General features: G+C 41.7%; 1 protein-coding gene across 2 annotated transcripts in view; it reads left to right on the plus strand.

Annotated features, from left to right (window-relative positions):
- PIAS1 (protein inhibitor of activated STAT 1) overlaps positions 1–13,846 on the plus strand; it is a 102,629-nt gene extending 88,783 nt beyond the window's left edge. For both annotated transcript variants that reach the window (XM_075896847.2, XM_014578062.4), the window contains exons 9-14: positions 4,726–4,886; positions 5,950–6,080; positions 6,799–6,976; positions 8,323–8,465; positions 8,970–9,007; positions 9,877–13,846. In XM_075896847.2, coding sequence (XP_075752962.1) covers positions 4,726–4,886; positions 5,950–6,080; positions 6,799–6,976; positions 8,323–8,465; positions 8,970–9,007; positions 9,877–10,170 — 945 coding nt within the window. In that variant the 3' untranslated portion in view covers positions 10,171–13,846. The remainder of the gene's footprint in view (positions 1–4,725; positions 4,887–5,949; positions 6,081–6,798; positions 6,977–8,322; positions 8,466–8,969; positions 9,008–9,876) is intronic.
- The last annotated feature ends 583 nt before the right edge of the window (positions 13,847–14,429 follow it).

Genomic DNA, 14,429 nt, shown 5'->3' on the forward strand with positions numbered 1-14,429 from the left:
CATTAGATAAAAGTACTGTTTTTATCATGCAGGAGAAAGTACAGAAGTATTGCTTTTATAAAAAGTGAAATCCTGTTCTTCAGGATTTGAGAGGGAATACAAATAATGTATTTTATGTAAGGTCAAGAATTCTCTTGTATTCATAGTAACTTTTGAGAAACGTTGTTCAGTCTTTGCATAGTTAAATTGTTGCTATATTGCTGGGCCCTTATTATGTTAGGTCAGGAAGTACTAGTACTGTACTATCATGGTTTAATTTTTTAAGTACAGTGCTCTTGTTTCCTAAAGTTAAAGACTAATTAATTGGGTCTCAACAGAAAGCAATAATAACAATTCAGTTCCTAAATCTAGGAACTGTCTAATTTTTAGGAGTTAATGGTGCTAATATAATAGCTCAGTCACTTCAATTTGTGTGTGTCTTTTGGGGTTACAGATATTTACTTTAGTACTAATCTAATTGCCTTCCACTGATGCTTTTGATAATTCATATTTTTGCAACTTTTGCTTTTGGTTTCCTGCTGACCAATTTTCTAAAACAATACATCTTTGTTGTCTTACTCGCACCTCTTTGTAGAGGAAAAGAACAGCCCATCAGTTTTACTCTTAAATGTATCTAGAAATTGATCTAGGAATAAACACATTTACAGGTATTTGATTTTATGTATAGAAATGGGAACAGTTTTTATGCTACAGGTAATTTGGGGTTTCCTACACTGTCCTTTTCTAGAGTTTTTTAAAAGTTTGTTCTTTGGCTGAGTTTTGGTTCAGATGCATTAATATTTGAGCAGGAAGAACTTCTGCAAGACAGTCCCCACCATGCCTGGGTGGAACAGCTGGGGCTCAAGGAGGGAGGCCCCCAACCCCGCCCCCTTTGCTGAGGCCCCGCCTCCCATGGCGAGGGGAGGAGGCGGGGCAGTGTGCTGAGCATGCTTCCACAGGGAAGGAGATGGAGCAGTGCTTCCCAACCTCCCCGAAGCACTGGGGTGGTGCAGAGAAGCAGGGCAGAGAAGTAGGGCAGCGCATCAAGCGCACCTCAACCTCCCCAGAGCACCGGGGAGGAGCAGAGAGGCGAGGGGAGTATGTGCACAGCGCAGCTCCTGGAGCACGGGGGGAGGAGAGGTGGTCGCGTGGTTCCAGCCTCCACGGCCAGGAGCACAGAGGAGGACAGGCGCTGGGGGCAGCAACACTCTGCCCTCACAATGCCTATAGTCAGACTACAGGCAAGGCCAGGCTGGCGGTTTGGGACGGCAGACCCTTGCCCGCCTAAGCCACCGGACACCCATGGTCCCATGTCTGCAAGCTTAAAGATAGCTGGTTAATTCAGAAATGAAAATTGAAGTTTTTAGTGAAGATGTGAAATAGAAATGAAAACCCTCCGTGACATGGAGCAGTAGCTCTTGTGAAGTCGGTTTTGTAGCTCAGTCTGTGCTTCCTCCTTAATCCTCGTCTGTTCCAAAACCCTGAAGGTTTAGAACAGAATATTTTTTGCGTGTTTTTTTCTGTCATAACCAGGTGAGGGGTATGGAACTTGCATTCCCTTTGGGAGTCATCTTTCAGCGTGCCCATTGTGTAGTGCAGTCTAGTTTTTAGAAGCGATTCTCTTTTCCTCTTTCACTAGTGTGTCATTGCAGACGTTCTTCAGGTCAGAGACCATATCTTTCTCCGTATCCTGAAAAGTAGCTTTTGCAATATAAATGAACGAGGATAATGACTACTGGATCTATGACAAAAACCTTGTTTCCATTTGCTAATAGAGAACTTTGAATTCCCTGAAGAATTATTTTCCAGAAACTGTCAATGCTTAGTCTCAGACCCAAAGTACAAGAGTAAAGTCTCATCTTTTAAGAGCACTTTTTTTTTTTATCTCCAGTCATTTCAAGTAACAGAACCAAAGAATCTAAAGCAGGGCATGTATTCAGCCACTCACGATGAAAAATGGCTGTTAAAAAACCCAGGTCTGCAGCTCTGAGCTGCAGGAGTAGTTCTTAGTTTTGAAAGTAGTTCTGAAGGAATAAATGAGACTACGTGCATGAATAACGGTTGCAAGACTGGGCCCTAAATTTGAGAGGAGAAAAATATAAAAGTTCCAAGAAGCTGAAAAATCACTTTGAACATGTTCTGAATTGCCTTATAAGCTGCTTTAGCAAATAAGCCTTACCCCAATTTGTGACAGTCAAGTAGGGACCTGGAACGAGCTGACCCAGGATCTAAGTAAAGGGGCTTTTGCAAGGACGTTTGAAAGGCGATGTGTGTCCCCCAAAATAATCTCAGTCTTGAGGATGGCAATAAATAATTGACTTGAGGAAAAAGTCAAAATCTGGCCATAACTGTGGTTCCGCAATGTTCTGCAAATTTTAGTTTCTCTCTTTCTTGTGACGAGAACTCTGTTAGGTACACAGTGTACTAGGCAAAATGATACAAGGCTGCAGCCAAAAACATTGAACTTCAACCCTTTATTGTTCCTTTAGGGGTTTTTAAAGTTTTCCTCTCCTCTGCATCTTTTACCTTCAGAACATGAATGCAGCTTGGCCAAACTGTACGATCTAACGATAAGTTTTCATGGCAAAGTTGAGAAATGAGACCATCCTTACTTGGGCACCTTGCACATACTGAATTTAGGTATCCTATTAAGTCTTAACAAGGAGTCAGAAAATGCAACATGGTAATGAGATGATACTATCAGAGGGTAATTTTTATTTCTCGATGTGTGTGGCATTCCATTATTTGGTGCCATGTATTTGAGAATGAGTTCAACATCCTATTTCGCAAAGCTTATTACAATATTATTTAACCCCATTTTCCTGGGGAGTTTTGGGTCACTGTAGCACTTTTGCTGCTCTTTTTATTTTGCCTCCTATTTAAACATCCAGGTTCTGGAAAACAAAAGCTCTTCTGTCTCCAACATGCTTTATCACGATACCAGTTGTAGCTGGTGAATTTTATTGTGCCTAAAAGACAAAGGAGCCATTGACCTGCCATCTGGGAGATAAGAGTTTAGAAGAGGCCTGCCTCAGGAGGGTGAAAGAAATAATAGGCTTGGTCGCGGGTATTGGGAGAAGGGATGCCAAACACATGGCATGCGTAGCACCTCCTGCTGACTGATCGCTATGCCAGCATCACTGCTTGTTCCTCTGGGAGATCTCTGACTCCCCTCCCATCTGGTGGTGACTTACTGTCTTAGTGACTGAAAGGAAGGCGGAAGAAAAATAAGCAAGATGCGGGTTAGGAACGACCCTGGGATGAATGTTGCGGAGGATGGGAGCAGGTATTTTAGGCTGTTCAAAGGTTGCTGCCGAGAACTTCACTGTAAGTTCTCTTGGGTTGGTGGTTTTAGCGTTGAGGAGGAGTGCCATCCTGTGACACCAGACCCATGTTGCTTGTGAGCAGGGTACGTGGCCACGTACTTTCTGAAACCATCCTGCACAGAGGTGCTTTACTTGGAGCTTGTAATGGTTTTCGGCTCTGGATTGGTTTTGAAGTGTATTTTCTTTGTCAAGAATTTTTCTCGTCTAAATGTTCATCTGGGCCCTGTTTGTGTGAGTGTGATCGTTTGCGTTGCGTAGGCGCTGTTCTTTTGGACTGTGTTTTTCATTCTGGACCTATTCCATGTCAGCAGTGGTAGATATGGATGGTGGTGTTGGCTAAGATCCCCTGTTACAGAGCAGAGCCGCATTGTGCTGGGTGTTACCACAAACACAGAGCAAGAAGACATTCCCTGCCTCAAAGGCTGGAATTGAACATCATCTTTTACATCGTCTTCCCCAAAATCTCTGTAGGTATTCTAATCGGCAGTGCTGAAAGAGATTTAGGTGTGATAGTGGATGGCAAATTCGCTGTCGTTTCCAATACACCAATGAGGGTGAATAATTATTTTTCTTATTAGCCTAAAATACTATGGTAAGCAATAAAAAGTAAAATGTATCAATAAAAATGCTACTGCAAATAGATTTTTTTCAACAAAGTTTATACATGGGAAAGAGTTTAAAGAGAAGCTAGATAATTTCATGGAGGTTAGGTCCATAAAAGGCTATTAGCCAGCGGATAAAATGGTGTCCTTGGCCTCTTTTTTTCAGAGGCTAGAGAGAGATGGCAGGAGACAAATCGCTCGATCATTGTCTTCGGTCCACCCTCTCTGGGGCACCTGGTGCTGGCCACTGTCGGTAGACAGGATACTGGGCTAGAAGGACCTTTGGTCTGACCCAGTACGGCCGTTCTTATGTTCTTATGAAACAGAAGATCGCTTCATTTTTATATTGCTAGCCCAGGATGCAATCAGGCACACAGAAAACCTAGAGCAAAGATGTGTGACTTGAATATGGGAATCAGACCTTTTCTTTTTCTCTAAATACTTAACGCCAAGAAACTGAGTTCTAGCACACTGGTATCTTCCTGGTTAAAGCAGGTGAACAATTCTTTTTTTCAAAAGAAACGACGATTTCTTTTACCTCACCCCCCCCCCCCCCCATCCCTCCTCTGTTCTGAAATTTGATTAGTCCTTTTCATATGTGTTCATTTTTTGATTGCATCCTTTGGTATATATGGTTGTGCCAATTTTCTTCCACTGTTTGATCTGAGGAAGTGGGTCTGGCCCACGAAAGCTCATCACCTAATAAACCATCTTGTTAGTTTTTAAAGTGCTACATAGTCCTGTATTTTGTTTCAGCTAGACCAGACTAACGCGGCTACATTTCTATAACGATTTCTTTTGTTTCCCTCCTCCTAAAGCTTGGGAAGATGCGGCTAACTATCCCATGTAGGGCCCTGACGTGCTCGCATCTGCAGTGTTTTGATGCCACTCTGTACATTCAAATGAACGAGAAGAAACCTACCTGGGTTTGTCCTGTTTGTGACAAGAAGGCTCCCTACGAACATCTCATAATTGATGGGTAAGTAACATCTGGAGCAAAATGCAGTGCACAGTCTGTAAGTGCGGTGGACAGTGCCTGGGATGCAGCGCGTTCATATGGATATTGCCCTCGTTTTGTGCTTCCCGGGCTTAGTTCACAGATTGATGCCTGTAAAGCTACGAAGGTGGTGCACCAGATGTCATGTTTTGAAATAGTTCAATTATATATAAACTGTGTCCTAAAAAAGTGCACGAGAGACTGCATCCGTCTTCCTCATCTCAAGCAAACATTTGGTGTAGTACAGGGGTCTCAAACTCCCAGCCCCTGGACCATCCCTGGCCAGAGCAGTTGCGCAGTCTGGCCTTGGATTACTGACGTACTGGGGGGAAGGGGAGTGTCTGTTCCTGATCCCTAACCCCAGCCTCCTCCCCCCCCCCCCATGGCACCCTGTCCCCCGAGGGAGCCGCCTGAGGGATTTCTAGGGGGGAGGCCTGGTGCGGTGTGGAAGCACCCATTGGGGTCCCCTGCGTTCCCCGTGGTGGCAGGAGCAGAGCGAGTGAGCTCCACTTCCCTGTGGCTCCCACCGCCATGGGGGGGGCCCAACCACTGCTGCTGTCTTCCCTCCCCTGCCCCCCTGGAGATCCCTGAGGCTGCTCCCTCAGGGGAGGGGTTGCCATGGGGGCAGGGAGGGGGGCATTGGAAGGAAGGGGCAGAGCTTGGGGGATGGGAACGGACTGTTTTCTCCCACCTCCTCCAAGCCCACCCGTACTCCCCAGCCAGACTACATAACTGCTCCGGGATGATGGCCCACGGTGGGGAGTGAGAGACTCCTGGTCTAGTGTTTCCCTGGAATGTATTTTCAGTCAAGATAAATCCCTAGGTGGAAATAGCAGGCAAGTCCTCACTGTCCTTATTTTAACTCATGTTTTAAAATTTCAGTTTCCTGTTGAAAAACTACTGAGGAGAGAGGAAGGCCCAACATTCTCATAGGACTTAACGTTTTCTAGAGAATGGTTCTGGTGTCCCTTAATTTAATCCACTTTAAAGTTCTCCTTTTCCTTTTTATTCTTTCAAGAAGGATCTTAAAGGTTTTGTTTCGCAGGTTGTTTATGGAAATCTTGAAGTACTGCACAGACTGCGATGAAATTCAGTTCAAGGAGGACGGGTCATGGGCTCCCATGAGATCCAAAAAGGATGTTCAAGAAGTAACTGCATCTTACAATGGTGTTGATGGTAAGTCGTACATTTTTGAAGGTCCCAACGAAATCCTGTATTGGTAAGCACGTTGTTTAAAATATGAAACTGTGGGTGTGTTTATAAAGGAATACTTTAGTTTGAGGAGCTATGGGACGTAAAAGTTCTTTTTCTGCAGCAGTAGCTTTTTATTGATTTAAACTGAAGTAAGATGTTGAGTAACATTAACATCCATTTGGGCATGTCTGCATTTCTGAAGCATCATTTATACTTCGGATATTGTTTTCTTTTCACTTCTGTTTTGGTGTCCGAGCTTTGTTAATCAAGCACATTTCATTTTAATTTAACCAAGTGATGCTTGTCTTCATGAGCGGTGGGTAGAGGTAGGGCTGGGGGAGGCAAGCTCCCAGCCCCGCCCCTTTTACCCAGGCCCCGCCTCTCACGGGAGCCAAGCCCTCCCCCCGACCCATAGGGAGTGAGACTGCATGTAGCCCCACCGTCCCCAGCCTCGGAGCACGGGGAGGGAGGGTGGTGCGTGGGCCCAGCCTTCCTGACCCCAGAGCAGCAACGCTCCACCCCCAGTACATCTACAGCAGGCGTTCCGGGGGCAGTGTGTGGGTGGGGCTAGGCTGGCAGTTCAGGAAGGCAATGCCTTCCCCTGCCTATGATACCCGCCGCCCCTGCTTGTCTTCATTGTAATGCATGTACAATATAAATTATGGCTTGAATAATTTCTTTGTTTCTTAAACCTTTATAGGATGCATAAGTTCTTCTTTGGATCATCAGGTGTCTTCTCACCAGCAATCAAATAAAAATAAGAAAGTTGAAGTGATTGATCTAACCATAGACAGCTCCTCCGATGAAGAGGAGGAGGAACCGTCTGCCAAGAGGAGCTGTCCTTCCATATCTCCTGCATCCCCCCTAAACAATAAGGGGTAAGAATTCAGTGGGCACTCATTTTAGTTAAGATGAAAATATGTTCCTGTCAAGCAGTGGGTGAAAACTAATTTCAGGTGGAATGTAATTGTATCAGGGAAGTTCACTATTCAAAGCGTAGCCTCGTGTTTATCACGACAGAACTTGATCACCGCAGACTGTGATCTGATGTCCGTCGCTCATAGCTCACAGAAAGCCTGGGATGTAAAACCATGCAGTGTGCCTGCAGAAGTGAATGTCTGTATTGCTGCAGCTTCACAGGCTGAACTTGAAGGCGCTTACTACAAAGCGTCATATTATGAAGCAATTTTTATCCCTGATCTGTGACAAAAAAGGAAAACACTGAAAATGGCCTAGAGCTACTATAGTTTAAGAAACTTCCTTCCAAACCTCTCGAAACATTAATCTTCTCTAGTAAAGAATTGCGGAAAGACAGTACACAACTGAGAACAGCAGCAGGATGAGACACTTACATAGGGGTAGCAATACAGAACACCAGAATCACTAGATACAAATAAATAGCCAGGCTGCTAATAGTGCAGCACTGGCAAAATGTATGCATAGATGAAACCATTGGATCCACACACAGGGATTGTGTGGTGTTCGATTGTTATCCCAGTAATAAAAGCTACCCACTAATCATGTGAGTTTTGTCAAGTTTTTCTTGGCTGTTGGTCCATAGGAAATGCCTTGTAACGCATATAGAAATACATCTTGGGTTGTTATGCAGGCTTTTAACTATGCATATACCTGTTATGCAGGCTTTTAACTATGCATATATCTTTTAAATCTCAGGTCCGTTTTGTGATGGCTTTTCATACTCTTATTCATATAGGCAGTGCTACCCATGCATATTAAAGTTGCCTATATGAGACCTGTTTTTAATCTCTTTATACCTTAGCTAAACTTTAACCAGATAGACATTTGCATGGAAAATTTCAGCCAGCGACAGACTGATATGCTAAGTTTCTGCCCAAATGATTCAGCCATTTCTGAAAACAAGATTAAAGAGAAATGTGGGGTTTCCCCCCCCCCCCTATTGTTTAAAAAAAAAAATCTGACAATTGATTTTGTTGAGAAGTTCTAGACTATTATGCTTTAGAGCATGACTTTGAAATCTGGTAGAAGCGGTCCCCTCTTGTGTCAGGGATGTGTCTTTTGCCTGAGTGATTCATGCTACACGCAGAATCATGTCTTAAGTATTAACATTGGTTTTTAAAGCTCTGTACAGTGCATGTGTTGGTAGATTGGTTTTTCCACAAGCAGGAATTTGCAGTCCTCAAACTGTTAACATTTAAATCAAACATGCTTACAAAGTATGAAAATCGTTTTCTTTCCCTTGCAGCATTTTAAATTTACCCCATCAGGCATCTCCTGTTTCAAGAACCCCGAGCCTTCCTGCTGTTGACGCAAATTACATGAATACATCACTTATTCAAGACTACAGGCATCCATTCCACATGACACCTATGCCTTATGACTTACAAGGTTCGGCTTCTCGCTGCTTTGAATTGCATGTAACTAGTTCATGCCATTATGAAGGAGTGTAAAACATACAATTGATTAGTAGTCCAGCCATACAAAATATTTAGGGGATCATAGAAGATCATTGTATGCATAACTGAGGTTAACCTTTATTTGAAGGGATAAAACCACTGAATCTCTTTATAAACTGTACTACTGTATTTTACTACTGTATTTCACTTAGGGAAGTAAAAGGTTAACTGGTTACCCGGTAAGCATCATTTGCTGCTTCAACCCAACTGGGCCCACTGCCCACAGGATCCTAGTTAACCAGTTAAACTTAACGTTTAACCGGTTATCTTTTTATGTGGGATTTTTACATCCCTAATTGCCCTGTCGAGGTATAACTGAGAGTTAAATGTCACAATCATCCACACTTTGGATAAATTATTTGATTTCAGTTGGGGAGGGGAGTGGGCAACATTCTCTTGAGGAAACTGAAATGCTTTTTATTTTAACTTTCCACAGGATTAGATTTCTTCCCTTTCCTATCAGGAGACAATCAGGTAAGTTGTAGAAAAATGCATAATGCAATGCAAGTTAGTTTTGACTACACCCCTTCTAAAGGGCTGCTGTTGAGCCAGTGTGGAGGTTTTTGTAAAGAAGGCTTTACAAATCTTGCATTATTGCACTCATTTTTGTGTAGCAGAAAGAGAGAGACTGCTCAGATTGACTGTCAGTGAGGAGAAATAAAAAATGGAAACCACTGGAAGATAGAGCAAAATGCAAATTACTGCTAAATTATTTTAAATTGAAAAAGCAGCTGGTATTTTTCATAAATGTCATTTAAGAGCGGAAAGATCACTACTTTTGGGGCTCACCTGCTTGTTTAAGGGAAAAGGTACTGCTGTGAACCATCGTAGCAACCTCCTCATTTTAAGCACACCACTCCTAGATCTGTTTGAGTGCAGTAAGAGAAGTATATCGCTTTCATGTCACAGTCGTGGGTGGGTTGTGTGTCTCATTTTTGGCTAGACGATTCTGTTGACATATGAGCAGTTTCTTGCCAATAGATTTTTTTTTTGAGGGGGGGCAGGATGCGGGGTGGGGGGGAGGAGAAGAAAGGGAAAATACACTGCTTTTCATCATTTGAATAGTTTGGAATTGAGAGATTGCGATGCAGTCAGCGCAAACAGCACTCCTTTTGTTTCCAATTTTCTTTCGGCTTTCGAAACCAAGGGCTTCAGTCCACGTGCTTGTACAGATTGTCTTGCAAAGAAACACGTGGAGAACACAGAGTAGACAAGTGGGTGCCAACTTCTAGAATTCACAAAGCATAGAATACACACACACTTTCTGCTTTGTTTGTGCTGCTGTGAAGAAAACCCGGGGAATCAGAAGCATAACTTTTTACAATTTTGTCTTTTTTCCGTAGCATTACAACACCTCCCTGCTTGCTGCTGCAGCTGCGGCAGTTTCTGCCTCCGATGATCCAGAACTCTTGCACCCTCGGTTTTTCCCATACACTTCATCCCAGATGTTCCTTGATCAGTTAAACGCAGGAGGAAGCAGTACTCTCCCGGCCACCAATGGTAGCAACAGCGGCAGTAACAGCAGCCTTGTTTCCTCCAACAGCCTGCGAGAAAATCATGGCCATCCAGTTGCAAATAGAAGCAGCACAGACACAGCGTCTATCTTTGGCATACCGGACATTATTTCATTGGACTAAGTCATGGACTCAATGAACTTGCCAGAAAAAGCGATCTTTGTGCTTGGTTTTATCTTACTCTATTTAGAAACGTAGACAAGATTTTTTTTTTCCTTTTTTAGGAAAAAAAAATTAAGACCTGTACAGAGAACAAAACTATATTTTCAGTTTTACTTTTGTATATAAACCTAAGATGACCTGACTGGTGAAACAAAAAGAAAGAAAAGTATAACAAAAAAAAAAAAAGAAACTTCAGTTCATTTTTCTGGATGCTGAAGATTTTTCACTTACGCATTTCTCCTGTGAGTTGCTTATTTTAGTTTGGACACACCTGGCATTATTTTCTTTACCATAATGTTACTGAAAAAGAAAAGGAATTTTTTGAAGTTTTACGTTGCAGACTTTTTTCTTTTGGAAATACCATTTGCAGCTGGCGGTAGAACTGAATTCCTTTTAACCCTATTCAGCGCACATTTATGATGGATGCTTCAAGTGGTATAAACCCTACTTGTGCTGTTCCACCGCATTCCCTCTGTAGTGCAGGACATAGCTTATGGGAGTGTGTTTTAAATGTCACTTCTGATTCTACACGACTGCATATTCAGTTGGCTTGAAGACTTCTCACTTCTTCATCAAGCATGATGCAGGCTCATTACTGTGTCAGTTACTTGTATGGGCCAGAGTCGATATGATCTCGGACTGAAGTATTGTTTGGACACAAACAATTATAGAATCTGGCCCCATATAAAAACACTGACACGCCTTCACTCTAGAGTTTTCTTTCTAACCTCCAGTATTAATCCTTTAAATAATTGTGCTTCTTATCAACAAGGCACTTAAGCACGTGTTAAATTTTAATGGGATGACTCATGTCCTTTAAATTTAGCAGTGTGTTTAAAGTAGCTTGCTGAATTGGGGCCAAAATGACTCTGTCAGTGAGTGCCCGCTTTAGGCCACAAGAGATTAAATTTCTGCTAAAAACAAATCTGTTAAGCAAAGAGAAGGAAATATGGTTTATTATGCACCTTGCATGGTTTGTGCTGCTGTCAGTGGTAGTGGTACATCATCTTCTGATTTGACATGCATCAAAATTAAGTTACTATTGAATGTTAGACATTAAGCTTAAAAAACCCCCGAAAAACAAAAACCCCACCCAAAACAGCCCGCTCGCTTAACTGTATCAGAGTGTCCGTCTGTAGAAATCTGTTAGTGGACACAAATTGGATTTTTCTCTTTTTGGCCTCCTAGTTATTTTGAGTGATTCCCTGTTTTTAAGTATGCTTATATTGAACTGTGCGAGCCATACCTGCTCTCCAATTCCTGTTACTACTTTTTTTTTTAAAAGACATGCATGACATAGGAAAACGTTTTTAGAGCCAATGGATCGCTTGGACTGATCCGTGCTTATGAAATAAACATGTAAATAGATGGAAAGCAGTTTTTCAGGAGATTCTTTAAAATAACAGTTGGGGGGAGGGGAGGGAGTTGATTCTATTGTGTCCCAAAGTCTGCACCAGAGAGAATGAATATGTCCTCTGGTGTGAAAAATATTTTTTTAGCTAGTTGAAAGTGCAGGTAACAAGCTTATCAGGAAGGATAAGAAGGAATACCACAATTAGCAGATTCCGATCTGAAATTTTATGTCCAAAACAGTTGATATCAGCTAGTTCGAGCATCGACAAGGGCCGCCTTTCGTGTATAAAGTTGTCTCTTAAAATCTTGCATTGATAAAAAAAATTGACTTTAATCCAGGTAGAATTAGGCATTGCTGTAAGATCAGTTGAATGGTAAACCGACAGGTTCACATGAATATGTCGCATCAAAATTGTTTTTAGAGTTTTTACAGCATCCCCTCTGCCACTGAATAGTTGACTTGTATTTTGAAAACAAAATGTTTGTGTTTATATGTAAATGTGTGTGTATATATGTATTTATAGATCAGTGTGTGTGAGCTAAAAGTGAGTTAAATAGTTTTTCCCATGCATGTGTAGTCCAGACATATCTGGCTGATACATATATTTCACCATTCACCAGTTTTATAATTTATTAAATGCCAGATAAAATCAGTAAATAAAGGGAGAAAAGAGGAAACACTTCATTTTTAAATCCAGCCGGAGATTGAAGTATTTGAATCTTCATTAGGAACGTAACTCATTTTTAAAATTTTAGCCTAGCAAATACATTGGTTATTAAATTGGCAATTAGAGAGCAGATGCTTCTCTGTAATACCTCCTATCAATCTGAAGTGACGGATTCCTCTCGCCTTGCACTCGTGTAACTGAGAGCAGATGTGAAACCGGGAATAAAATGAAAGTGAAAGAATGACATTCTGAGGAATTCATGGCTATTTTACATCTGAGTTGTCAGGGTTTGTACTGATTCTGCTGTGTTAAAGGTGAGCTGAAAACCTGCCTTGAAAAGCAAAATTACAGATGTAATTAAAACCTTGGCAACCCTAGAGCACTGAATGTGGCGAATGAGTTGTAAGGATCGGAAATCAAACCAGCTAAATAAGAGCAGGCAGGCTTTTCAGTTCAGCTGTGTGTGTTGTTAATCTCCTTGTTCCACAGAGGATAGCAAATGCTCTTTGGTGTTCCTGTGTTACTCATTCTGGATGTTTTTGTGACTATTTCTGTTTCATTCCCTGAGGTTTTGTAAGATTGATAACGTGCTGGAACTTGGTATCTGGCCACAGTTAACATTATTTAGCAGAAGTCTGAATTCTCCAAGAATTCCTTACAACTTAGGTTTTTTTTAAAAACCATCACTCATTGCATATTTATTAAAGATGCAGGAGTTAGTGCTAACCTGGCTGTAGATGACTGAATCTGTGGGATACCAAATTTTTCCTTTGTCTTCAAATTCTTCCACTAGAAGAGTGAGTGTGTGTGTGTGTGTGTGTGTGTGTGTGTGTGTCTGTCTGTACACACAGATCTGAGCAAATAGCTGTTTGAATAGCAGGGCTAAAGTGGCTTTGAATCACTTTTGTGGGCATTATTGGATGCGTTCTTTTAAAAACAAAATAAAATCTGGACTATGCTAAACTCTAATATACTGAGCATTAAAATATGACATAGTGCTTTCATTAATATAAGCATCGTAGCACTTCTAGGCCTGTTTGTTACCCTTCATGGCATGGATTCAAGAAGTTTCTTAAGGCTGGGATGGCTTGTAGACTTTTATTGAACTGGCTTGGAACTGCCTTCTAATGTAAAGCTAAGAACGGTGAGGAGAGCATATTGAAAGTGAATCCTTCGCTGCATTGACATTTCAGGGTTTTAAAGCACATTTTAATGTGTATTGGAAAGGATTTTGTTTTATCAATGTAAGTGTTTTTTGTTTTTTTTTAACAGAGCTTAGATTTCTAACAAGGGAGAATAGCTGGTGGTCCCAGAAAGTGCTGCTGTTAATTGTTTTAATTAACAAAGGGAAAATGTATATAAACAGAATATTAACAAGTTACCATTAATTCCATGAATTTAAATCTGTGATTCATTGCCTTAAAATTTCTCTTAGTTTCCATATGGCATGCCAAACCAGTAAAATGGCTTTTAAAAATGTATAGTAGACCAATGTCAGTTTGTATAAAAGTACCAAGTGAAAATATTTATTACATGCATTGGAAAAAAAATTGTTTACCTATTGAATGTTACCTGTTTATGTAGAAATCTTTAGATGTAATAAAAAAAATCAGTTATCTTGTCTTTTCTAACTTACGTAAAGCCGGATGCTCCTCGTGGAGTGGGGAACTCATGGGACTGTGATTTGCGCAGGCATGCTTCATTGAGAAATGATGTTTTGTAGTATGGGATGTGTCATTTAAGTGGACGCTGTAGACAGATCTGCCACAGGGTAGGCAGGTCAGATTCATACCTTGCAAGCGACAGCATCCCCTCAACACACAGCTCTTGGCTGTTTAAAAGACGCACAAATCGAAACCACCTGCAAAGGTTTTTGTAAGCAAGGCTTGGAGTTCATCATGATTCCCTCATATTGGCCGCTTGGGGCAAGGGAACAGCAAAATCTGCAAGTCAAGTCTTTGTGGGTAAGTGAAAGCAGGAAATAGATGGTACTGGGGTGACTGGCAGAGATTTGGGTCCACTCCCATCTCTTGCAAGACTTTAGGCAAGGCACGGCATCCTTTTGTGCTGCAGATTCCCATCCTGCTTCCAAGAAGGCTGGGGCCCAACTTACTATATGAAATACCCAAGAGGTCTGTGCACAGTACAACTTTTAACCTAGTTTTTGTGGTCAGTACTGACATGGGCTGACTCTAAACA

Source organism: Pelodiscus sinensis, chromosome 14 (genome assembly GCF_052426305.1).
Source record: "Pelodiscus sinensis isolate ZL-2025 chromosome 14, ASM5242630v1, whole genome shotgun sequence".
In the NCBI taxonomy this organism is placed as follows: Eukaryota; Metazoa; Chordata; order Testudines; family Trionychidae; genus Pelodiscus; species Pelodiscus sinensis.